The following is a 24,443-nucleotide window of genomic DNA, read 5'->3' as shown; positions in this document are numbered from 1 at the left end:
AGTATGTGGACTTTAAGAAAGAGGTTGTGCTGGAATTTTTGAATGGCATCAAGACAGATAAGTCGCCGGGTCCGGATGGGATGTACCCCAGGTTACTGTGGGAGGTGAGGGAAGAGATTGCAGAGCCTCTGGCAATGATCTTTGCATCGTCGATGGAGACGGGAGAAGTGCCGGAGGATTGGGGATGTTGTTCCTATTTTCAAGAAGGGGAATAGGGATAGCCCAGGTAATTACCGACCGGTGAGTCTAACCTCAGTGGTTGGTAAACTGATGGAGAAGATCCTGACGGACAGGATATATGAGCATTTAGAGAGGTTTAGTATGCTCAAGAATACTCAGCATGGCTTTGTCAAGGGCAGATCGTGCCTTGCGAGCCTGCTGGAGTTCTTTGAAAATGTGACTGAACACATTGATGAAGGAAAGGCGGTAGATGTGGTTTATATGGATTTTAGCAAGGCATTCGATAAGGTCCCCCCTGCAAGGCTTCTAGAGAAAGTGAGAGGGCATGGGATCCAAGGTGCTGCTGCCCTGTGGATCCAGAACTGGCTTGCCCAAAGGAGGCAGAGTGGGTCTAGATGGATCTTTTTCTAAATGGAGGTCGGTCACTAGTGGTGTGCCCCAGGGATCTGTTCTGGGACCCTTGCTGTTTGGCATTTTCATAAATGACCTGGATGAGGAAGCGGAGGGATGGGTTGGTAAGTTTGCCGACGACACGAAGGTTGGTGGGGTTGTGGATAGTCTGGTAGGATGTCAGAAGTTACAGAGGGACAGAGATAGGATGTAAGACTGGGCGGACAAGTGGCAGATGGACTTCAACCCAGATAAATGCGTCGTGGTCCATTTTGGTAGGACAAATGGGATGAAGGAGTACAATATAAAGGGAAAGACTCTTAGTATTGTAGAGGATCGGAAGGACCTTGGGGTCCGGGTCCATAGGACTCTAAAATCGGCCCCACAGGTGGAGGAGGTGGTTAAGAATGCGTATGGTGTGCTGGCCTTTATCAATCGAGGGATTGAGTTGAGGAGTCCGGGGATAATGATGCAGCTATATAAGACCCTCGTCAGACCCCACTTGGAGTACTGTGCTCAGTTCTGGTCGCCTCACTATAGGAAGGATGTGGAAAAGATTGAAAGGGTGCAGAGGAGATTTACAAGGATGTTGCCTGGATTGAGTGGCATGCCTTATGAGGATAGGCTGAGGGAGCTCGGATTTTTCTCCTTGGAGAGGCGAAGGATGAGAGGAGACTTAATAGAGGTGTATAAGATGTTGAGAGGCAAAGATCGGGTGGACTCTCAGAGGCTTTTTCCCAGGGTGGAAATTTCTGCTACGTGAGGGCACAGGTTTAAGGTGCTGGGGGTTAGGTACAGGGGAGATGTTAGGGGTAATTTTTTAACACAGAGGGTGGTGGGCGAGTGGAATCGGCTGACGTCAGTGGTGGTGGAGGCGAACTCAATAGGGTCTTTTCAGAGACTCCTGGATGAGTACGTGGAGCTTAATAGGATGGAGGGTTACAGGTAGGCCTAGAAGCTAGGGACGTGTTCGGCACAACCTGTGGGCTGAAGGGCCTGTTTGTGCTGTATTTTTCTATGTTTCTATGTTTCTAATAGGAGCAACGATCTGGTCATGAAAGCTAAGCTAGTTGTAGTGAACTGGGTCCCCAGGCTTGGGGATATATCGATAGAGAAGCAATGGCAGATATTTAAGACGATATTTCAGAATATTCAGAATAAATATATTCCTACTGGAAAGAAAATCCCCAATGGGAAGATCCACCATCTGTGGTTCACTAAAGAAGTTAAGGAAAGGCTCAAATTGATGGAAAAAGCTTATAACTGAGCAAAGATGAATGGCAGGTTAGATGACTGATCAGAATGTAAAGAATTGCAGAGATGAAACCCCCACAATAATGTAGCAGCAAAATAGGTATCCAGTGTCCCTACACTAAACATAAGGCGAAGTCACATTGTCTGTACAAACTGGAGACATTTGATATAACTGGAGACTCAATACAATCTTGATCTTCCATTGCATGGTGATGCCCCACCCAGAAGAACAATCTATACAATGGTTTAATCCCTGGTCTGAAAGGGACCACTGGAAACCCCATTGGAAATGAAGTAAGGAGTTTATTTGCTCTGTTTCCTGCCTAATATTTATACCGGAAATTACATCATCAAAACAGAAAACTTCATCATTATCACAATGCTGTTCCTGTGATCTTGTTGTTTGCAAATTGGTTTTCTCATTTTCTACATTCAAACACTGACTGTTCCTCAAAATTATTCCACTGGTTCTGAAGTGTTTAGGCTCACACTGCAGGAATGAAGGGAGCTTTTGATGATTTCTCTGTGACCAGGAGGTGAGTTATTTTTCTCACTGCTGCTTGCTGCTCCTTTCTCTCTCTCACCCCCACTGTGTATTCATGAGGATTTCTTGTCCCCTGTTCCCTCTTCAGGAACGACAGTACATTTTCCCACACTGCAAACCAGTGGGAAACTGGACAGTGATACTGTTCTGAAGATCAGCCCTCAGAATGGATTGAGCCTCTGATCAAATTCACAGAGTGAGCGGTGGGTTCACTGGTTCACTGCCTCAATGGAGTCACTCAAAAACTCAACCTCACTCAATCCAAACTGCCCTGTCACCCTCCCTATTCTAGATTTAAAAGCTATACCTACTTTGATCTAGTCTCTGTGACCGTGTCAAACACGTGGATGTTTATAATCTCCCTTTTATTCCAAACCTTGAACGTTTCAATAAGATCACCACACCCCCTCTCTTATCCAGTGCAGACTCGCAGTTTCTGCAGTCCCTCCTCTTGATTAATGTGTCCAATTCCACCAAACAGATTATCTGTCATTTATCACTTGCTCTCTAATGTCTGTGTGTCTTCCTGAGAAATGATGATAAAAAAATGTTTCCCAGAATGACAGAAGGGAGCAGTCCAGTCTCCGAGAGAAATTCCATTTCACATCCTGAGATTGGTGCTCTATTCCTCTGGTTATACAGATCCCTTCACTGCTTTGACACACAGTGCTGATGGCTTCAGACACTTACCCAGAGGAACCCACAGAAAGAGAAATATGAGAATGGGGAGACTCCAGGTATTAACAACTGGAAATGTGAGTATTTAATCTGGATCTTTGGAGCCCATTCAATATATTTACAACTGAATTGATAATCAATAAAATTAATGTGAGAGATTTACCGGGGTTAATGAAGTTTATCATTTCTCTCCATGCTCTGTACTGTAAAAGGTCTTTGTACTTCCTGATAGAGAGGGCGGCAGCAGATACTGAGAGTACCTGATCGTCATCACTAATACTGTAAATGGTAAAAATGATGCTATGAATTTGTCTTTGTTAGAAGATTTTAGAACTTATTTAAATGGTCAAGTTTTCAGCATTTTTGATGATTGAGAAAATGTACAAAGTGAAATGTTAATCTAGTTTCTCTAACTGAGAAAGGAATAACTTTTAAATTCAAGGGCAGAGAATGGAAACAGCCATGTCTTGAAAAAGGTTCAAAACCTGATAACAGCCATCACACACTGCAGGAAATGATTAACATTGAGCCTGTCCACTTGCTGTATTATAAACAAAGTTTGTAGAACAAACACAAAGGCTGGAAACATCCCAAAGCTGAATATCCAATTCTGCAATCCCTGGGCCCCACATCCCTCCCAGAATCCTGTTCTCCTCTACTTCTGGCCCCTTGAACATCTCTGATTTCAGTCACTCCCCCATTGAGAGCTGGACCTTCAGCTGCCAAGGTCCTGAGCTCTGGAATTCCCTCACTGATCCTCTCTATCTTTCTAATTCTCTTTCTTCCTTTAAGACACTCTCTGAAATCCATCTCCGTCATCCAGATTAATATTTCCTTATTTGGCTCTGTGTCAATTTACTTTATAACGCTCCTGTGAAACTCCTTCGGATATTAATTTCCAAGAAAGGCACGATATAAATACAAGTGTTGTAGTTGTTAACGACACAGAGCCAGTTTGTATTTAGTGTAAAATTAGAATCCGTTCCCCCCTTTAACGTGAGACTTTCTCAGGTTGGTCAGGCTCCATGCAGGGACATGGGTGACCCACTCCTTGGAAACATGGACCATGCGGTTCTCTCAGGGTCAGTGGGAAGGTCACAGACACAAACAGCCAACATCGGGCAAGTGATCACTTCCGGCCTGGGAACCAGATTGTATTATTTACACTTCCCGGTTATTTATTACAATATTGTAGAACAGTTCTGTAAAATCACTGTAATACAGTGAGTTATCATAAAGCTCTCGTCAGTGTGTATACGCGGAGCTTATCATTTCCTGCAGTGTGTGATGTCTTGGGAACTAATGACCAACCATTTAAAGTTGTGACAACAACCAATAAATAAATACATAATAACACTTCACTGAGTTTATTTAACAAACTGCAGAGTTTCAGTAAAGAACATGTCCTACCTTCTCTTCCGACAAGCTTCCTCCTGAAAGAAATGAATCAGGAACAGTGAGGGTGACAGTAACAGATTTCAGGAGCAGTTCGACAGGCTGGTGAAATGAGCAGACTCACAGCAGGTGAGATTTCACACGGAAATGTAAAGTGATGCATTTTGGAAGGAAGATTGTGGAGAGTCAAATAAACTGGAATTGAACATCAGTCCCGCTCACAGACACAGTGACCCTCACACACCGTACCAGACACACCCACACACTCACAACATGGAACTGGAACTGGATATCAGTCCTGCTGACAGACAGTGGGGGTTATTCTCCAGCCCACTGCGATGCTCCAGCAATGCAACAGGCTGGGGGACATCAGTGGAGGTTGTTTAGCGGGCTCCCCGCTCGGCGCCACGGCTTCCACGCATCTCCCAGACGAAGATTTGTGGCATCATCAACTCCGCCGAGCTGATTTCCATATTTAAGTTCCTATTTACATCTAATTAGTGGGTCCGGGATTAGAGTCTCCGGACCCGCTATTGTGTCTCCCATTGCCAGGAGTGGTTCACCCCAGCAGGTTTTACAACAGCTCCCACGAACGGGGAGCAGGCGGCCCGACCCCACCAGAAGGAACAGAGGCCATGGAGGCCCCCACAGGAGGTCGGGGTGTGCACCTTGGGCAGTGCCAGCCTGGCCCCCTGGGCGATTCATTTTGAAAATCCCACTACAAAAGACCCAGCGGGAGTTACTCCAGTTTTTATGCAAATTCGGCACTTCGAATTGTTTTGGGAGAATCGGCCCCAGTGACTCTCACACACCGTACCAGACACACCCACACACTCACAACATGGAACTGGAACTGGATTACAATGGGAGCTCCAGGAGTAAATTAAACACGGAAATAATCACAAAGCAAGTGTGAAGATCAAGAAAACTCATTCTCAGGAGGTCACAGGTATTCCCGGGAATCTGCAGACAGTGTGGGAGCCCGTTAGATCCGAGACTACAGGAAAACGGTTCAGGAAGGGACACAAAATTCTGTTCAATTCGGTTAGTATTTTTCAGTAAATTCTATATTAATTTCACAGTTATCATCAGTTATTTAGTGACTGTGTGAAGTTTCCCTGAACTGAGCCGCAATATATTCCCTCACCTTCAGAAATATCAGCTCGTCTTTTTGCTCCATCTGTTTCTGTATCTTTGAGAGTTTCCCCTCAATAGAATTTAAATTCTCCTGAATCTCTCGAAGGTTTCTTTCCATTGGTTTTAGAATCCTCTCCTCTTCTTCCCTGAGATCTCTGAGTAAACGCTGCTCTTTCTCAGTGAGAATCTGGTGCATTTTAGTGAACTCGGATGTGATGTGGGTCTGCAGACTGCTCGACTGTTCCTACCGAATGAAACGTGAAACATAGAACAGAGAACATAGAAAAGCTACAGCACAAATAGACCCTTCGGCCCACAAGTTGCGCCAAACAATTTCCTTGCCTTCTTGGCTCATCTATAACCCTCTATCTTACTAACCTCCATGAACCTATCCAAAAGTCTCTTAAAAGACTCAATCGAATCCGCTTCCACCACCACTACCGGCAGCCGATTCCACACACCCACCACCCTCTGAGTGAAAAACTTACCCCGAACATCTCCTCTATACCTACTCCCCAGCACCCTAAACCTGTGGCCTCTCGTGACAACCATTTCAGCCCTGGGTAAAAGCCTCTGAGAATCCACTCTATCAATACCTCTCAACATCTTCTACACCTTTATCGGGCCACCTCTCATCCTTCGCCTCTCCAAGGAGAATAGACCTAGCTCTCTCAACCTATCCTCATAAAGCACACCACTTAATCCCAGCAACATCCTCGTAAATCTCCTCTGCACCCTTCTATGGCTTCCACATCCTTTCTGGAATGAGGCGACCAGAACTGGGCACAGTACTCCAGTTGGGGTCTAACCAGGGTCCTATACAGCTGCAACATTAGCTCCGAATTTCTAAACTCAATTCCTCTATTGATGAAGGCCAGTATTCCATACACCTTCTTAACCACAGCCTCCACCTGCGACGCCGCTTTGAGCGTCCTATGAACCCGGACCCCAAGATCCCTCTGCTTTTCCATACTGCCAAGCGTCTTATCCTTAATATTATATTCTTCCATCCTATTCGACCTGCCAAAATGAACCACCACACACTTATCTGGGTTGAAGTCCATCTGCCACTTCTCCGCCCAGTCCTGCATCTTATCTATGTCTTGTTGCAACTGCTGCCATCACTCTACACTATCCACAACACCTCCAACCTTTGTGTCATCAGCAAACTTGCCAACCCATCCTTCCACTTCCTCATCCAGGTCATTTATAAAAATCACAAAGAGCCAGGGTCCCAGAACAGATCCCTGGGGCACCCCACTGGTGACCGACCTCCACTCTGAAAAAGACCCATCCACAACCACTCTTTGCCTTCTGTGGGCAAGCCAGTTCTGAAACCACAAAGCAACGTCCTCTTGTATCCCATGCCCCATCACTTTCTTCATAAGCCTTGCATGGGGCACCTTATCAAACGCCTTACTGAAATCCATATAGACCACATCTTCCGCTCTTCCCCCATCTAAGTGTCTAGTCACATCTTCAAATAACTCAATCAGACTCGTACGGCATGATCTGCCTCGGACAAAGCCGTGCTGTCTACTTCTGATCATACTATTCCTTTCCAAATGTTCATAAATCCTGCCTCTCAGGATCTTCTCCATCAACTTACCTACCACTGAGGTGAGACTCACCGGTCTATAATTTCCTGGGCTATCTCTTCTCCCTTTCTTGAATCATGGAACCACATCCACCATCCTCCAATCCTCCGGAACCTCTCCTATCTCCATTGATGATGTAAAGATCATCGCCAGAGGATCAGCAATCTCTTCCCTCGCCTCCCACAGTAACCTGGGGTACATCCCATCCGGTACCGGCGATTTATCTAACTTGATGCTTTTCAACAGCTCCAACACACCCTCTTTCCTAATGCCCACATGCTCAATCTTCTCAGTCCACTGCAAGTCTGCACTGCAACTACCAAGATCCTTTTCCACTGTGAATACTGAAGCAAAGTATTCATTGAGTACCTCTGCTATTTCAACCGGTTCAATGCAGACTTTCCCACCGTCACATTTGATTGGTCCTACTCCTTCACATCTTATCCTCTTGCTCTTCACATACTTGTAGAATGCCTTGGGGTTTTCCTTTATCCTGTCTACCAAGGCCTTCTCTTGTCCCCTCCTGGCTCTTCTAATTTCCCTCTTTTGTTCCTTCCTACTAGTCGTATACTCTTCTAGATTTCTAACATTACCTAGCTCCCTGAACCTTTTGTCAGCTTTTCTTTTCTTCCTGACTAAATCCGTTACAACCTTCGTGCACCACGGTTCCTGTAACCTACCATAACTCCCCTGTCGCACCGGAACATTGCCGTGCAGAGCTCCAGACAAATTTCCCTTGAAAATTTGCCACATTTCTTCCATACATTTCCCTGGGAAAACCTCCTTCCAATTTATGCCTCTAATTTCCTGCCTAATAGCATCATAGTTGCCCTTACTCCAGATAAACACTTTCCTAGCTCGGCTGATCCTATCTCTTTCCAATGGTAGTGCAAAGGAGATAGAGTTATGATCACTATTCCCAAAATGCTCTCCCACTGATAGATCTGACACCTGCCCAGGTTCATTCGCTAATATCAAATCAAGCACAGCCTATCCTCTTGTAGGCTTATCCACATACTGTGCCAGGAAGCTCTCCTGAACACATCTAACAAACTCCTCTCCATCTAAACCCCTTACCCTAGGGATATTCCAATTGATATTTGGGAAATTAAAATTTCCCATCACGACCACTCTGTTATTATCACATCTCCACATCATGATTATCCGGCATCTCCACATCATGATTATCACATCTCTCCAGAATCTGCTTCCCAATCTGCTCCTCCACATCTCTGCTACTATTGGGCAGCCTATAGAAAACACCCAGTAAAGTTACCGATCCCTTCCTGTTCCGAGCCTCCACCCACAGAGATTCCGTAGACAATCCTTCCGTGGCATCCATCTTTTCTACAGCTGTGACACTATCCCTGATCAACAGTGCCACTCCCCCACCTCTTTTGCCTCCTTCCCTGTCCCTCTTGAAACATCTGAAACCCAGTACTTGAAGTACCCAGTCCTGACCCTGAGATAACCAAGTCTCTGTAATGGCCACCACATCACACTTCCAAGCAGCGATCCACGCTCTAAGCTCATCCATTTTGTTCACTATACTCCTTGCGTTAAAATAAACACACCTCAACCCTTCGGTCTGAGAGCTCCCCTTCCCCTTCACCTGCCTATCCTCCCTCTCACACTGCCGACCAGCCCCTTTTATTTTTACTCGAACCTCCTCTCTCCCAGTCACCACATTTTGATTCCCACCCCCCAACCATTCTAGTTTAAACCGTCCCCAGTAACCTTAGCAAACCTTCCAAACATAATTAATGTCCCGCGATAAAGGGAACAAAACTAACCGAGATCCCAGAAAATCAGCACAGGAGACCTTACCCTAACTTCAGAAATCTTCCGTTTCTGTTTCATTTCCTTTTTTCGAACCGCCGATTTCTTCCCTGTGAGAGAAACTAAGGAAGATTTGAGCTGATCCTGGGATTGGGAGAGAAAATCACAGAATGAAAGTGCTGGATGTTGAAAATGTGATCAAACTATCAGGTAAATAATATTTCCCTTTTACCTTGTAGATTTCAACAGCTTCATCGAAAGGCAGGAAGCGGTGCTCTCTGTGTTCCCGCGAAACGACACAAGTGTAACAGATCAATTTCTTGTCAGTTTCACAAAACAGCTTCAGTTCTTCCTGATGTTTCTCACAGTGAAGTTTACTTTCCTTCTCTTTCGGATTCAGCTTTATTTGTCGAGCTTTCTCGGCCAGATTCGCTAAGGCCCGATTTATCCTGAGGTTTCTTTCCGGAAACTCCTCTCGACATTCCGGGCAGGAGTTTATCTCCTTCTTTTCCCAACACTGGGTGATACAGGAGCGGCAGAAGTTGTGTCCACAATCCAGTATTACCGGATCTGTGAAGATATCGAGACAAATGGGACAAATTGTCTCCTCGGTCCAACTCATTGCTTGTTGTCTGGAAGCCATGTTCACTCGCAGCACTTCCTGATTCAAACCGCTTTCAGTTTCGATGTTCCTGCCGCGCATCCTGAGTTCAGCTATTTCCCGATAAAGTTCACTGTATCACTCAGGGAATTATTATTACAGAGTGGGCCATGTCCTCTCCACTTTCACACTGGAGATAAAAACTGGCGCGGTCTGAAGGATAACGGAGGGGAATCATTGAACTCTGTCGGGGGCGGGTTGGGCTCCCGGGGATGTTGCCAATGGAAAGAGAGAGACAAATGGAGAGATAGAATGGGGAGAAGAGGTGGAGATGGGAGGGATCGAGATTCCATTGCATTTTTCTTCAGTCTGAACCCACTGCCGATTAAAACCACTCTGGTGAAACTCGGTGTGAGATCCGGATCCAGAAACTGAATTGTGTTCATCACTGCAGCCGCTCACATTAAAACATCAAATCCCATAAATGTCAAGGAGATATTTTACACAGCAGTTGTTGGGAAGATATTTCGCGGGTTCGATCTGTGAAGTTTGGTTCATTTTCTAGAAATAATAACTTTTAGTTTCATATATATCTATGAATCCCTCCCGGGGACCCGGACCCAGAGAAACATCAACTGATGACGGAGCAAAAACAGAAAATGCTGGAAAATCTCAGCCGGTCCGACAGCATCCGTGGAGCGAGAACAGAGCGAACATTTCGAGTCTGGATGTCTCTTCGTCAGATTCCAGCATCCGCAGTAATTTGCTTTTAACTGATGAGGGAACATTTGAAGTGGAATCTCTCCTCCAATATTGGGCGAAGTTTCTTCATGATGTGGAGATGCCGGCGTTGGACTGGGGTAAGTACGGTTAGACTGCTATATTTAGTTGGCTTCGAAACCCGCAATGAAAACCATTTAATTATAAATTGTTGTGCTGACAGGAGGATTTCACAACAGTAATCGTGGAGCACAAGTGTTTGTAAATCTCTCTACTTGACGGCTGTTCCTGTTCTTGTGAGTAACCCATTGCGGGTGCAGTAAGTTTCTGCGATGGGTTGAGACTCTGTTTGAACTCAAGTCTGTCATTGTTACAAAGCGCACCGCTGCCACCTGCTGACGGAATCACAGTGCTGCAGGGAAGAATTCCTCATTAAAAACGGCCCAAGAAATGGGGACTGTCTCTGAAGATTCACAGATTCGATGGACCAAATGGCCTCTTTCTGTGTTGTATCAGACTGGGATTGTTATTTATTCATAAACTTGGATCTGATCAAATCCAGATTAACAAATCCCATTCAGTAAATCCCATTGTTTGGTGAGATGGTCCCTGACTATTAGTGAGAAAGATTATCAGGAGAATGTCACATTAGTATTCACCATTCTGTGAGAACGATTTACGCATTAAAATTCTGCAGTAACTCAATACATGCTGCTATATTTAGTTGGCTTCGAAACCCGCAATGAAAACCATTTAATTATAAATTGTTGTACTGACAGGGGGATTTAACAACAGTAATCGTGGAGCACAAGTGTTTGGAGAACTCAGGAACTGAACAGGATCGCTGCAGACCTGGTATCAAGTCTCTGCCTTGTGCAAGTCAACTCCAATCTACTGCACTCCTGGTTTGTCTGTTCATCTGATAATGTCGGAATGGGATTCATTCTGCCGGATGAAATGTTGGACACTGAACTCTCCACGGATTTCATTCAGACACCCCAGAGGATCACAGAGTCACTGAACACAATAAAATCGACTGTGATCTCGATATGTTCCATCTAAAGTGCGTTCTTATATAATTATTATTCCTCATTTACTGAGTTCACTGTTAACTGATGTCTTTGTTTCTAAAAGAACATCGACACGTCTCTTTTTCCAACAGCCGCTTATGCACAGCTCTGGTAATGCAGGAATTAGGAATATTGCCATTCTGCCCTTTCCAGCCTTTCAGTCTCAGCATTGAATTCAGGAACTTCAGATTCTAACCACCGTTACCATTCTGCTGTAACCGTTAGCACTGCTCTGGAACCATCTTGCGCTTCTTCACCAGTCCCATTCCCCATTCTCTTATACTTTGCACCGTTACACCTTTAGACATTTAACCTCTCCTGTCTTCCACCATTTCATAGACCTCTCCCTGTTCTTACTCTCCGCCCTTTTCTCTGACACTGTCCTTGCTGAGAAATTGTTTACTCTGTAAAATATTCCAGTTCCAATGAAAGGCCATCGACTTGAAAAGTGAATTCTGTTCTTCTCTGTATTGATGCTGCCTGATCTGTTGAGTGATTTCTGTATTTTATGTTTTTATTAAGGATTGGGTCTGTTAATGTCTGATATATAACTTTCACTCACTGCAGAGTAAATACAGTAACACAGCAGGGAGCTGAAGAGAACCGGGGCGAGATTCACCCACAGAAATGTGACTCAGCAATTTGAATGAGAAAGCGCTGAAACTCCCCATGGCTTCCAGACACCAGGCGGAGAGTTTCACTGAGCTTCTCTCCGACATTAGGTTTGAAGTGGGGATGTTCACTGATGATTGCACAGTGCTCAGTCCCATTCACACCTCCTCAGATACTGAAACATCCTGTGTCTGGACCACATTATGACTTGGGATGATAAGTGCTGAGTACCATTCACAACTCCTCAAATACTGAAACAGTCTGTGTCTGGGCCACATTCTGACTTGGAATGATAAGTTGTCAGTAACATTCGCGTCACTCAAATGTCATCTTCAACAAGAGAGAATCTAACCAGCGCCTCTTGTTATTCAGCAGCATCGCCGGCGCTGAGTCCCTCACCATTAACAACCTGTGGTGGCATTGACCAGAAACTTCGCTGGACGGATCATATAAAAACTGCTGGACAAGATCAGAGGCTGGGAATTCTGCAGTAGGTAACTCATCTGCCAAAGTCTGCCCCTTATAAAAGGACAGTAAGAAGTCTCACAACACCAGGTTAAAGTCCAACAGGTTTATTTGGCAGCACCAGCTTTCGGAGCCCCAAGCCCCTTCTTCACTCACCTGAAGAAGGGGCTTGGGGCTCCGAAAGCTAGTGCTGCCAAATAAACCTGTTGGACTTTAACCTGGTGTTGTGAGACTTCTTACTGTGCTTACCCCAGTCCAACGCCGGCATCTCCACATCATCCCTATAAAAGGCACAAGTCAGGATTGTGAAAGGATATTCTCCATTTGCTTGGTAAAGTGCAGCTCCAACAATACACACGAAATTCGGCACCTTGCAGAACAACGCAACCTGCTTCATCGGCTGCAGTTTTTACCGGAGAGAATATCTGCACTGTTCATTGTGAATTCATAGTGTCATTTTATTTGCAGGATTAATGAAGATGATGAAAGAGTTCCGTTATCAGAGAACATCCTGTGGGATTCAACTGTGACGGGTGGTGCTGCTGCTCTGAGTAATTCATTGCGGGTGCAGTAAGTTTCTGGGATGGATTCAGACTCTGTGTGGACTCAAGTCTTTCATTGTTACAAAGCGCACCGCTGCCACCTGCTGACAGAATCCCGGTGCTGCAGGAAAGAATTCCCCATTAAAAACGGCCCAAGAAGTGGGGACTGTCTCTGAAGGTCCGGACACTCTGAGCCGAATGGTCTCCCCCTGTGCTGGATCATCCAATGATTTTAATGCATTCTGCTACTGCGACCTAATCAATTCCCCTTCAAAAACTGATTTCATTCAATCCCGTTGTTGAAACTTCCCATGCACCTGGGAAAGATTAACTGGAAAGCTCACACTGAAATCTACAATTATGGAGATTTTACTTTAATGTGTAAGCTTTGATATTTGCTGCAACATTTAACTGGATTTGATTTCAGCTACAAGAATATGATTGACATCAAGGTGGTGTCGTTCTAATAGAACTATTTCAGTTCAGCAATGGTGGAGTCAAGTGATTGGAGAACTCAGGAAATAAACAGGATCACTGTCAGCCTTGGTGTTCCGCCTCTGGTTTGGACAAGTCAATTATAATCTGCTATTTTGAAACACTCCGGCGGGTGCTTTATCCGAGTCTTTACGTCTCTCATTGACATTTTGAATTCTCGAGCATTGCCACCGGCCGAGGGTTGGGCCGTGCCGATGGTAATTGAAGCGGGGAGTTAACTGAGGAGCAGACAGTTAATTGGGAATATCTATCTTGTTTTCGGGGCGGCTCCTGTCAGTTATCACGGGCGACTTCCAATTCGGAGAAGAGTGAGACTGGGAAAAGTTCAGGTCAGAGTCATTTGATATGTGTGAGGTTATAGTTCCCACCGCCATGTGTTCACTGCACCCTTCAGACATATTAATTCCTGCACAACCTGGGAAATTATCACCATGCTCTGTGAATTATCCGCCATCATTTTTTTAGCTTTTTATATTTATGTACATTTATATTTCTTTTTTTCTGTCACCATTTTCTGCACCCTGTGACGGTGCCCACGATACTTGTCTTCTTTTGGAGCCGCGCCCTGCACCAAGGGTCAGACTCTCCCTCCAGCCAAAGGCTGGGCTTTAGAATGGAACTCCAGTTCACTCACTTGTCGCTAAAAAATTGCAACATTTCAAGTGCCAAGGATATTGTGAGTCTGGATATTTGCTGGGCGAATGCTTTGTATTTCTCGATATTGAGGAATGTTAGTCAGGCGTTGTTCATTTCCAGCCATTTCCCTCTCGCTCTCAGCACAAAGCCCAAGTACTCAGGCTCAGAACCTCCCGGCAATTCCTTCACCTCCGATCCCAGATGGCTGTATTTGTGCCGTTTTTCGTCCCACACAACTCAAGTGCCTTGTAGTAGTCTTCGTATCGTACTGTGACAACTCTCTGATCTACTGTGAGTATTATGTCAGGTTTCCATAAGGAGCCGTCCTTGGCCACTAGTCTTGGCTCCGTGTAAGATGTCCAGCAGTACTTACTGACATATAGGTGTAGCTGTTGGAATCCCTTGCTGTGGTGTTCAATTCTTGCGTTCTTTACAAACGGGCAGCAACCAGAAATGTGGGCGATGGTTTTGTTTGCTGCCTCGCATCACTGATATGATTTGACAGCGCTTGATATCGGCCCCTTGTTAGGGATGAACTTGTGGGATAGAACTTACTTCGAAAAAGTAAGTTGCTAATGAGGCGAAATGGTTTCATTTGGAATACTGCATTTAGTTATTTGTCTGAGATTTGTTTGGGTGTTTTAGTTTGAAGGATGTTTGCGATTTCCTTATTGGTGAACCGGCATCCTGCAAATCTCGGCTCCCGTTCCCTCAGGAGTGTAACTTGCTCCGGGGCCACTTACGGGCACGGCTCCCCGGCTTAGAATTGACCTGAAGCGCTTCCAGGCGCTTCTGGGTGCGCAAAGCGACATGTCTCTGCCTGTCGTGCTGGCTGAGCCCAGACCTGGTGGTGAAGCTGAGCTCGCACTCGCTGCATTGCTATTCCCCCACTGCTACAGGTTGCCTTTCTCCGCTACACTGAGGACAGTGGCAGGCAATGGATTGATATTCTCCTGTTTTGCCGCAGCGCCAACACCTGGTTCTGATGTTTATAACCTGGGGCACTTTGGTCATGTGGATGTTGGAGAAGCCGATCGTGGGGAGGAGGGTGTTACAGGAGCTGCAGAACAACCCATCAATGGGGTAATGGGCGATCACCTCTCTGACTGATGCTCTGTCATAAGTCGGCTCGACAGTGACCCCTTCCATGAAGGTGGTCGTCTCGGAAATTTCTCCATTTGTGTCAATTGCCGCTTCATTGGCCGGAGTTTCCGTTCCCTTGTTGGAAACACGATATTTCTTCTTATAGAAGGTTTGTGTTGTTACAAAGGTCGCATTTTCCGGTGGATGGGCCGTCCACTCGGACTCTTCTACAACAGTGTCGTCCGCGACTGGGTTGGTTGCCTCTTCTGCTCTGGGACCCGAACCCAGCTGCCAACAGGGCGGGGATCTCAAGGTCTCCTCTTGGGTTGGAGTTGCGGACGATCTTGTTACTCGCTCCGGAGAGCTGGAACATGTGTGGCGGTGACATTGACATTTTGCACATTGCGCTGCTGCAGACGCCACTGCGGGGAGGTTGTTTATCCGGGACGCATCCCAGCCGCTCTGATCCATCAACAACGGGATTTCCATTCTTTCATACCATCTTGCGACTAAGTCTCTGATCCACGCAGATCACGGCCGTCTCGTACTTTTTCGCAGTGATTTAGTCCCCCAGTAGCGGATTACTGAGTTTACCAGCGGGGCCAACGGGGAGGCGCGACTGTCGCTGTGGTCGCCAAAAACAGGAGAAAACGCCACAGAGACAACTCGCCAGAACTGACTCTCCGGGAAGAACCGCCCAAAAGAGTCACAGTTACCCCCGCCTGGGTTCCTGGGTTGTCTGGTACTCCAGCCAATATCGCAATAACCCAATATCTGCCGGGCAAAATGATGTGAGGGTCAACTCACTCTGCAAACTTCCTGAGACTCAACAGAGCGTCTCAGAGACACTGCACCAAAAAAATCAATCACAAGCCTCGTGTTTCCCAAGTAAAATATTGCTTTATATTTTAAATCGTTGACTCGGGTCACTGTTAACTCCTGACTTTCGGTCTATTACAACGGGATTGGAATTTCGGAGCAAAGAGTTCTCACTGTAAATAGACAGAAGCAAGGTGGCACAGTGGTTAGCACTGCTGCCTCACAGCGCCAGGGATCCGGGTTCAATTCCTGCCTCGGGTAACTGTCTGTGTGGAGTTTTCACGTTCTCTCCGTGTCTGCGTGGATTTCCTCCGGGTGCTCCGGTTTCCTCCCACAGTCCAAAGATGTGCGGGTGAGGTTGATTGGCCATGTTAAATGGCCCTTTAGCGTGTGATTAGCAGGGTAAATATGTGCGGTTACCTGGATAGGGCCTGGGTGGAATTGTTGTCGGTGAACGCTCGATGGGCCGAATAGTCTCCTTCTGCACTGTCGGGATTCTGTGATTCTATTCTATGATCCTGTAAAGGGCCTTGGTGAGTGGGCAGCTGTTATTACTGTTTACAGTTGTGGAGACCAGAATTGTAGGATACAGTTGTATTTGCGGGAGTGCAAAGAAGATTCATGAAACAAAATTCTGGTGGATTTTTATAAGGAGATAATTTTATTATAATCATAATTCGTGGAGATGAGAAAATGAAAGGTTGTCTCATTTAAACATCTCAAATTCCTCAGGGTTTGTCAGGGTAAATGCTGGGAGGATGTTTCCTCTGACATGGAGACTCAGGCAAAATAAAACCCGGTGAATTAAATCTGAATTCCACAAGGAAATGAAAGGTGGGAATTATCGGGAAGAACTGAAGCTGTTTTGTGAAACTGTCAAGACGCGTCCTGCTGGGAGAGACGGACAGAATCACGAGTCGCTTCCTGCTGATTAAAATGCACCAGGATTTCACCGAGAAACATTTCACTCGGAGATCTCAGGGAAGAAGAGAAGATTCCAGAAACAATCAAAAAAATCGAGAAGTTAAAGAGAATTGAGATTCTAATGATCAAGAAATCTCAGAGTGACCGATACACAAAAATCAATCAGACTGTTTGAAATGTCTCAAGGTGATTGGATGATGTGATTATTTCCTTAGAGTCAAAATGAGAAATAAGATGTGGAGATGCCGGCTTTGGACTGGGGTGGGCACAGTAATAAGTCTCACAACACCAGGTTAAACTCCAACAGGTTTATTTGAAATCACGAGCTTGCGGAGCGCTGCTCCTTCACCTGTCAGACTTCAACCTGGTGTTGTGAGACTTCTTACTGAGAAATAATAGTTCCGGCATTCATCTAATACTTGTGAACATAATGGAACAGTTAGTCAGTTTCCTGACTTTCCTCTATTCCGGAGGCGATTCTGTTATGTTATGAGGTATGGGGATTATTCTAACTCTGGCGTCCTTCCCCATTCCTTACTCCATTCCCTTATTCCTTCCGGCCTTGTCTGTGATTCCCCTTTTGGTTAATTTTCTGTCGGTCAATGACACAGTTTTCACCCTGAAACACAGTGAAACTAATGGATCATCTCCCTGCCTGTTTGTGTTTTCTGACTGTTGTCTGTATTTGTGATGGGGACACGGGTTTGGGTGCGCCTGAGGTGTGAATTGTGTGTGATTATACATCCAGCTCCCGCAACACATCTTTGTGTTCAAATCACCTACCTTGACCTCGCTGCTCCCTATCTTTGTAAACTCCTCCAGCCCGATAACTTACTAAGGTCTCTGAGCTGCTCCAATTCTGCCTCTTGTTAAACCCCGATTTCCTTTGCTCCAACATTGGTGGCTGCCTTCAGCTGTCCCGGCCCTAAGGCCGCGGTTCCACCAAAAACTCCCGACCGACCTCCCCTCCTTTAAGATACTCTTTAAATATTAAGATTGACACCGTTTTTCGATATCTGGGGTAAATGGGTATTTTTCTGTGGCTCAATATAAAATTTTGACAATTATTTTGATAATTATTTTGTGGGCAGCATCAGGATTGTATTTAATTGAATCCTGGTTAATCCACTGTAACCACGCCTTACAAGTCAAATTGGGGATAATTTGATGATTTTTCCTGTGTTTTGGACAGGAATGATCTGAACAGAGGAATAACCAGATGAAGAGCGCAATGTAATGTTGCAGTGTGGGTGTCAATCAGTGTGTGTGATGTGTGAATGGAGCTGGTGAATCAGTGACACTCAGGATCACAGAATGTGGTGAGGAAGCTGAATCAGCTGAATTTGGGACATTGTCTCTTTCTAAAGCCCGGGGCTCCGAGGCCTTTCCCGGGCTCCCCTCCCCCACTCGCGTTTCCCACCACGTACAAAAAACAACGAACAAAGAACAATACAGCACAGGAACAGGCCCTTCGGCCCTCCAAGCCCGCGCCGCTCCCTGGTCCAAACGAGACCATTCTTTTGTATCCCTCCATTCCCACTCCGTTCATGTGGTTATCGAGATAAGTCTTAAAAGTTCCCAATGTGTCCGCCTCCACCACCTTGCCTGGCAGCGCACTCCATGCCCCCACCACCCTCTGCGTAAAATACGTCCTTCTGATATCCGTGTTAAACCTACCCCCCCTCACCTTAAACCTATGACCCCTCGTGAACGTCACCACCGACCTGGGAAAAAGCTTCCCACCATTCACCCTATCTATGCCTTTCATAATTTTATACACCTCTCTTAGGTCACCCCTCATCCTCCGTCTTTCCAGTAAGAACAACCCCAGTTTACCCAATCTCTCCTCATAACTGAGCCCTTCCATACCAGGCAACATTCTGGTAAACCTCCTCTGCACTCTCTCTAAAGCCTCCACGTCCTTCTGGTAGTGTGGCGACCAGAACTGGGCGCAGTATTCCAAATGCGGCCGAACCAATGTTCTATACAACTGCAACATCAGACCCCAACTTTTATATTCTATGCCCCATCCTATAAAGGCAAGCATGCCATATGCCTTCTTCACTACCTTCTCCACCTGTGACGTCACCTTCAAGGATCTGTGGACTTGCACACCCAGGTCCCTCTGCGTATCTACACCCTTTATGGTTCTGCCACTTATCGTAGAGCTCCCCCCTACATTCGTTCTACCAAAATGCATCACTTCGCATTTATCTGGATTGCACTCCATCTGCCATTTCTTTGCCCAAATTTCCAGCCTATCTATGTCCATCTGTAGCCTCTGAAAATGTTCCTCACTATCTGCAAGTCCAGCCATTTTCGTGTCATCTGCAAACTTACTGATCACCCCAGTTACATCTTCTTCCAGATCATTTATATAAATCACAAACCTCCAGGCCCAGTGAGGTCATCCTCCCCCAGAGTGCTCTTCTTCTTTGCCAGCCTTGTCCTGGCCCCAAGCTCGTCCCTAGCCTCTGCACTTGTAGACATAATGTTTTGATCCCCACCCCTCTGCCATATTAGTTTAAACCCACCCGAACTGCACTAGCAAAACTCCCAGCCTGGATATTCGTGCCCTTCCAATTTAGTTGTGACCCATCCTTCTTGTCCATGTGTCCTCCTCTCTTGAAAACTTCCCAGTGATCCTGGAATATGAAGCCCTCCCTCCTGGACCAGTCCTTTAGTGAAGCATTCAATTGTACTTTCTCCCTATTCCTAGCCTCACGGGCCTTGGCATTGTGAGCAGCCCAGAGATTGCCACCCTGGAGGCCCTACTTTTTAGCCTATTTCCCAACTCCCTGAATTGCTCTCGTAGGATCCCCCTGCTCTTCGTATCTACATCATTTGCACCAATGTGTACAATGACATCCGTTTCTTTATCCTCCCCTTTTAATATGCCTCCTATCCACTCGGAGACATCCAGTACCCCAGCACCAGGTAGGCAGACTACCATCCTGGAGTCCCGTTCGCACCCACAGAATCGCCTGTCCGTGCCTCTAACTGACGCGTCCCCCACCACTATTGCTCTCCTAAACCCTCTTTCCTTTCCGGGCCACAGAGCCTGACTGTGTGCCAGTGACCTGGTCACTGTGGCTTACCCCTGGAGAGTCATCCTCCTCCACACTGTCCAAAACAATATACTTGTTTTGGAGTGGGACAACCACAGGTGACCCCACCACTAATTGTTCACTCCCCTCCCCTCGCACACCTGTTGCAGAGCCCTTCCTATCGAGAGACAGCCACTGGAATACTCTCTGGTACGTTACCCTTATGACCTTTACTCCTCCTGTGACCCACGTGTCTTCCCCCTGAGGCCCCGGTGTAACCACTTGCCTATAACTCATGTCTATTTGTCTCTCATTCTCCCTGACTAGACTAAGGTCATCAAGCCGCTGCTCCTGTTTCCTGATGCGGTCCCTCAGGAGCTGCAGTTCCACACACCTGGCGCAAATGTGAACCTCTGGGTGGCTAGGTGTTTCCAGGAACTCCCACATCCCACACCGGAAGCAACAAACTGGCCTATCACTCATAGCTACCCTTTTCCTTTACAGGAATGGAAAAGAAAAAACCTACACTGCTTCACCCTTTCCCCCGAAGCCCTGTGAGCCAAAGCCCTTACAACTCTCACTCTGCCTCCCACTCACTTCACTGCCCGCTCCAGACACTGCCCGCTCAAAAGTGCGTCCTGCTTTTAAACCCTCCAAAAACCTTCCCATGCTTCTCCTGGGCCTACTTCTGGTTTTGGAAAAAACCCTCCGATTTTTAACACAAATTTAACTGAATGATAAATAAATAAATCAAATGCAGAAACACACTCCCTTCCCCTCAGCCTGCTCCTGTGGAACACGTGATGCTGTGCTGAGTCCAGCCCCTCCCCCTGCCCCCGCTGACGCTGCCTGATCCTCCAATCAGAGCCGCGCTTCTTCCCGCGCTCTGACCTTGGGCTGGAGGTCAGCGCGCGGCCGGTCCTCGCGCTCTGGCCGGAGCTTTTCTTCCCGCGCGCCCGCTTTCCCCCCTCAGCCGCCCGGAGCCGCATCATGGGCGCTCATTCAACTCCTCCTTTCATATGAGGCCAACACTTTCTCATGGGATGTCTAGTTTCACTCCATTCCATTGCCTCCTGAGAGTTTGCACCGAGGCTGCAATGAGGTGTGGAGCCGAGTGCTCCTGGAGGAAGCCAAACTGAACATCTCCCCGAGCCGGAGCAAAGAGCTGAATTCCAGAGGTGGAGTGAGAGTGACTGCCCTGAACATCAAGGCAGCATTTCACCCAGTGTGGCATCAAGGAGACCCAGCAAAACACAACACAATGGCAATCAGGGGAAAACTCTCCACTGGTTAGAGTCTGGATTATTACTCCAGGTGCATCACCAGCAAGCTGCTAAAGTTCCTGGTTCTGGAGATCCCAGCCAGGGGAACCATCCTTCCAGCACCTACCCTGTGTCAACCCCCTTCTCATTGAAACTCTGGGGAACAGAGGCCGAGTCTATCCATTCTCATCTCACATGGCAATCTTCAGTTCAAGTCAATTTTAAAAACGTGGATTTGATCAGATCCAAATATTAGATCATATAAAAATCATAATGTGATCTCGCAATGGAAAGAGACCATTCGGCCCATCCTGCCTGTGAACCTTCGAAGACAGCCCCCACTTCTTGGGCCGTTTTTAATGGGGAATTCTTTCCTGCAGCACTGAGATTCTGTCAGCAGGTGGCAGAGGTGCGCTTTGTAACAATGAAAGACTTGAGTTCACACACACGGCGGGATTTTCCAGCCCCAAGACCGGAAAATCCCACAGTGTGGAGAAGTACAAAGTACACAACGCAGAGAAAATGATAGGCTCCGTTAGTCCTGGTATGTTTTGATATTCATTTTATTGATTTATAAACACAGCTGAAAAGGGATAAACTGGCTCCCAGAATAAATAACCACTGCACTATGTGCAGTATCAAACTCAGGAATCTTTTCACTGGTTCAGAGAGGGTTCAGACAGTATTGTATTCAATTATTCAGACTCCGGAGCTGCAGAGATAAACATAAACATCCTTGTGCTGAACAATACCCCAAATTTAAAAAGGAAGGATGTGAAGGCAGTGCAGAGTGAATGTTCAGTTTTTCAGACAACCAAGACTCAGATGGTAGATGATTTTCACAGTAACTTCATTGCACTTATGACACCAATAAATAAACTGGAATCAATGAGTTAATTGCCATTCTTGTTGGCAAACCAAGTAAACCAAATTAACAAATTGAGGGCGAAAGCAAGAAGGGCAACCCCTGAAAGGGGGGTCACCTGAAACAAAAACAAAGCACAAATGAGATGGCAAAGTGGTTAGCACTGCTGCCTCACAGCGCCAGGGCCCTGGGTTCAATTCCCGGCTTGGGTCACTGTCTGTGTGGAGTTTGCACATTGTCCCCATGTCTGCGTGGGTTTCCTCCGGGTGCTCCGGTTTCCTCCCGGTGCTCCGGGTTCCTCCCACAGTCTGAAAGACGTGCTGGTTAGGTATATTGGCCATGCTAAATTCTCCTTCAGTGAACCCGAACAGGCGCCGGAATGTGGCGACTTTCATAGGGGATTTTCACAGTAACTTCATTGCAGTGTTAATGTAAGCCTACTTGTGACATTAATAAATAATATTTAAAAATGAAACTTAAAACATCAAATCAAAAGGTGATTAAAAGGGTCAATAACACACCCCAGCCCTTGCGGTGCCCAATGAACGTGGAAGGCTTCAATGGTGTCCATGGACACTGCATGCTCCCTCACCAGGGACACCCGGCTGTGAATATAGCCGGTCCCACGAATGTTGTGAAATGTCTAATCCACTGGCGGGGTGAAAGATAGAAAGGTGGACTGCAGTGCGACATTGCTGGCGAGTTATCCACAGATTTGCAGTGTTGTAAACGTGCTCAATGAACCATGATGGAGATGGCGACGGAAGAAATTCAGGCAAATTGACCATGGAGGTAAATATAAACTGTTAGAAGAGACAACAAAAACAAAGAACTACATTTATATATCCTGCCTTTTATGCTCCCGTGCTGTTATCCGTGGATAACTCACCAAAACGGATCATATTCACTCAGTCTCTGCACAATGTGATAATGACTAAATCATTTATTTCTGTGATGTTGTTTGAGAGATAAATATTTGCCGGGTCACCCGCTATCACGCACTTCAATCTAGACTCTCGGCCACTTCCTCTGATCTGGTTTCAGTTATTTACAGCTATTTGGTGATACAGAACTTGGATATTGCTGTAAAGTTGGTGAGACTTTTCCTCCTCTGTCCATCAACTGACGAAATTTCACGAAATTTCAAACGACCACAACAATTTGTACTATGGAGGCAGCGAATCAGTCACTTCTCTGCGCTCTGCCCGATATTCACCTCCTTGGACAGAATATCTGACAAGTTATCGAACAATGGGAAACTGCAATTTCATTGAGTTTGCGTCTCCCCCAAATTCCAATTTCACCCCCAGTATTCCTTCATTTTGATGTCTCTGGTCTTTCATTCAATCTCTGTAAATTGAAGGAAACATTTTAAAATCATGGCTGTTTGGACAATACTTCACTGCAGTGCTGCCCTCTGAGTTTTACTCTGATACTGTGTAGCTTCTGGACAGAACCTCTCTCCCGAGATGAACTCCATCTGTCTTTGGGCTTTGCTGTAAATTCCACAAGAGCTGCTGTTTAATTTAGTGACACTGTTTCTCTATTGGACCCTCCTCCTCTTCCATTGACCCCTCTCCCACCGCCCATCCCACTGAACTGTTCTCTAACATCTTTCTTTCCTGTGTTCCATCTGCCTCACATTGTCCATGGTTCACTCTCCTCATGCTATGTCTAATTCCTTTACACATCTACTTTCATAAAAACCTTCCCAAAAATACTCACCCTTCACCCTCTGTCCTTGCTACAAAATCCTTGAGCTTTCCTAATCCCTGAAATCCATCTCCGTATTCCCACAACTGAAACATTGGGCGGGACTTTACAAGCTTGGTCGGACGAGAACGGAAATTCCCACCCGAGGTCAACGGAGAGTTGTTGGGCCCTCGCCCGCTCCGATTCCATGTGGGTGAGGTGGTAGAGTTCCGGTCATCGAATCTAACCAAGTTTTCATCAGAAGCAGAGACCCGGAATGAAACAGTTTAGAAATGTCCCTCCCATTGACAGTGAATCTCGAACATTGTCTCTCCTCCTGCTCCCCAATCTCACTCCAGCCATTGACATGGTCAATAACACAATCCTGCAACATCTCTACTCAATTCCCTGTTCACTGAGACTCTTCTTACTCGGTTCCACATTTGCCTCATTGGTCGGGGCAATCACGCACAAAAAGTCACAGGTATAGGTTGAGGGGCAGTCGACTTAAAACTGAGATGAGGAGGAACTATTTTTTGCAGAGGGTGGTGAATTTGTGGAACTCGCTGCTCCTTAGCGCGGTGGAGTCTGAATCATTAAATGGTTTCACATTTCTGATAAAATAATGGGTTTATTAAAATGGGAACAGGTGGGG

At 46.2% G+C, this 24,443-nt stretch overlaps 2 protein-coding genes across 2 annotated transcripts in view; one reads left to right on the top strand and one right to left on the bottom strand.

Moving 5' to 3' along the window:
- Positions 1-9,617, bottom strand: part of LOC144497631 (uncharacterized) — a 73,974-nt gene extending 64,357 nt beyond the window's left edge. Inside the window, exons 1-5 of the mRNA XM_078219073.1 lie at positions 9,188-9,617; positions 9,004-9,099; positions 5,589-5,822; positions 4,457-4,479; positions 3,210-3,325 (exon numbers count right to left, since the gene is read on the bottom strand). Of these exons, the coding sequence (XP_078075199.1) occupies positions 3,210-3,325; positions 4,457-4,479; positions 5,589-5,822; positions 9,004-9,099; positions 9,188-9,598 (880 nt within the window). The 5' untranslated portion in view covers positions 9,599-9,617. The remainder of the gene's footprint in view (positions 1-3,209; positions 3,326-4,456; positions 4,480-5,588; positions 5,823-9,003; positions 9,100-9,187) is intronic.
- Positions 9,618-21,230: 11,613 nt separating this feature from the next.
- LOC144497630 (E3 ubiquitin-protein ligase TRIM39-like) overlaps positions 21,231-24,443 on the top strand; it is a 46,132-nt gene continuing 42,919 nt past the window's right edge. Inside the window, 1 exon segment of the mRNA XM_078219071.1 lies at positions 21,231-21,258. Coding sequence (XP_078075197.1) covers positions 21,231-21,258 — 28 coding nt within the window.

Source organism: Mustelus asterias, chromosome 8, assembly GCF_964213995.1.
Source record: "Mustelus asterias chromosome 8, sMusAst1.hap1.1, whole genome shotgun sequence".
NCBI classification, from domain to species: Eukaryota; Metazoa; Chordata; class Chondrichthyes; order Carcharhiniformes; family Triakidae; genus Mustelus; species Mustelus asterias.
Note: the sequence above shows the minus strand (reverse complement) of the source record. Positions and strands in the feature narration are given on the sequence as shown.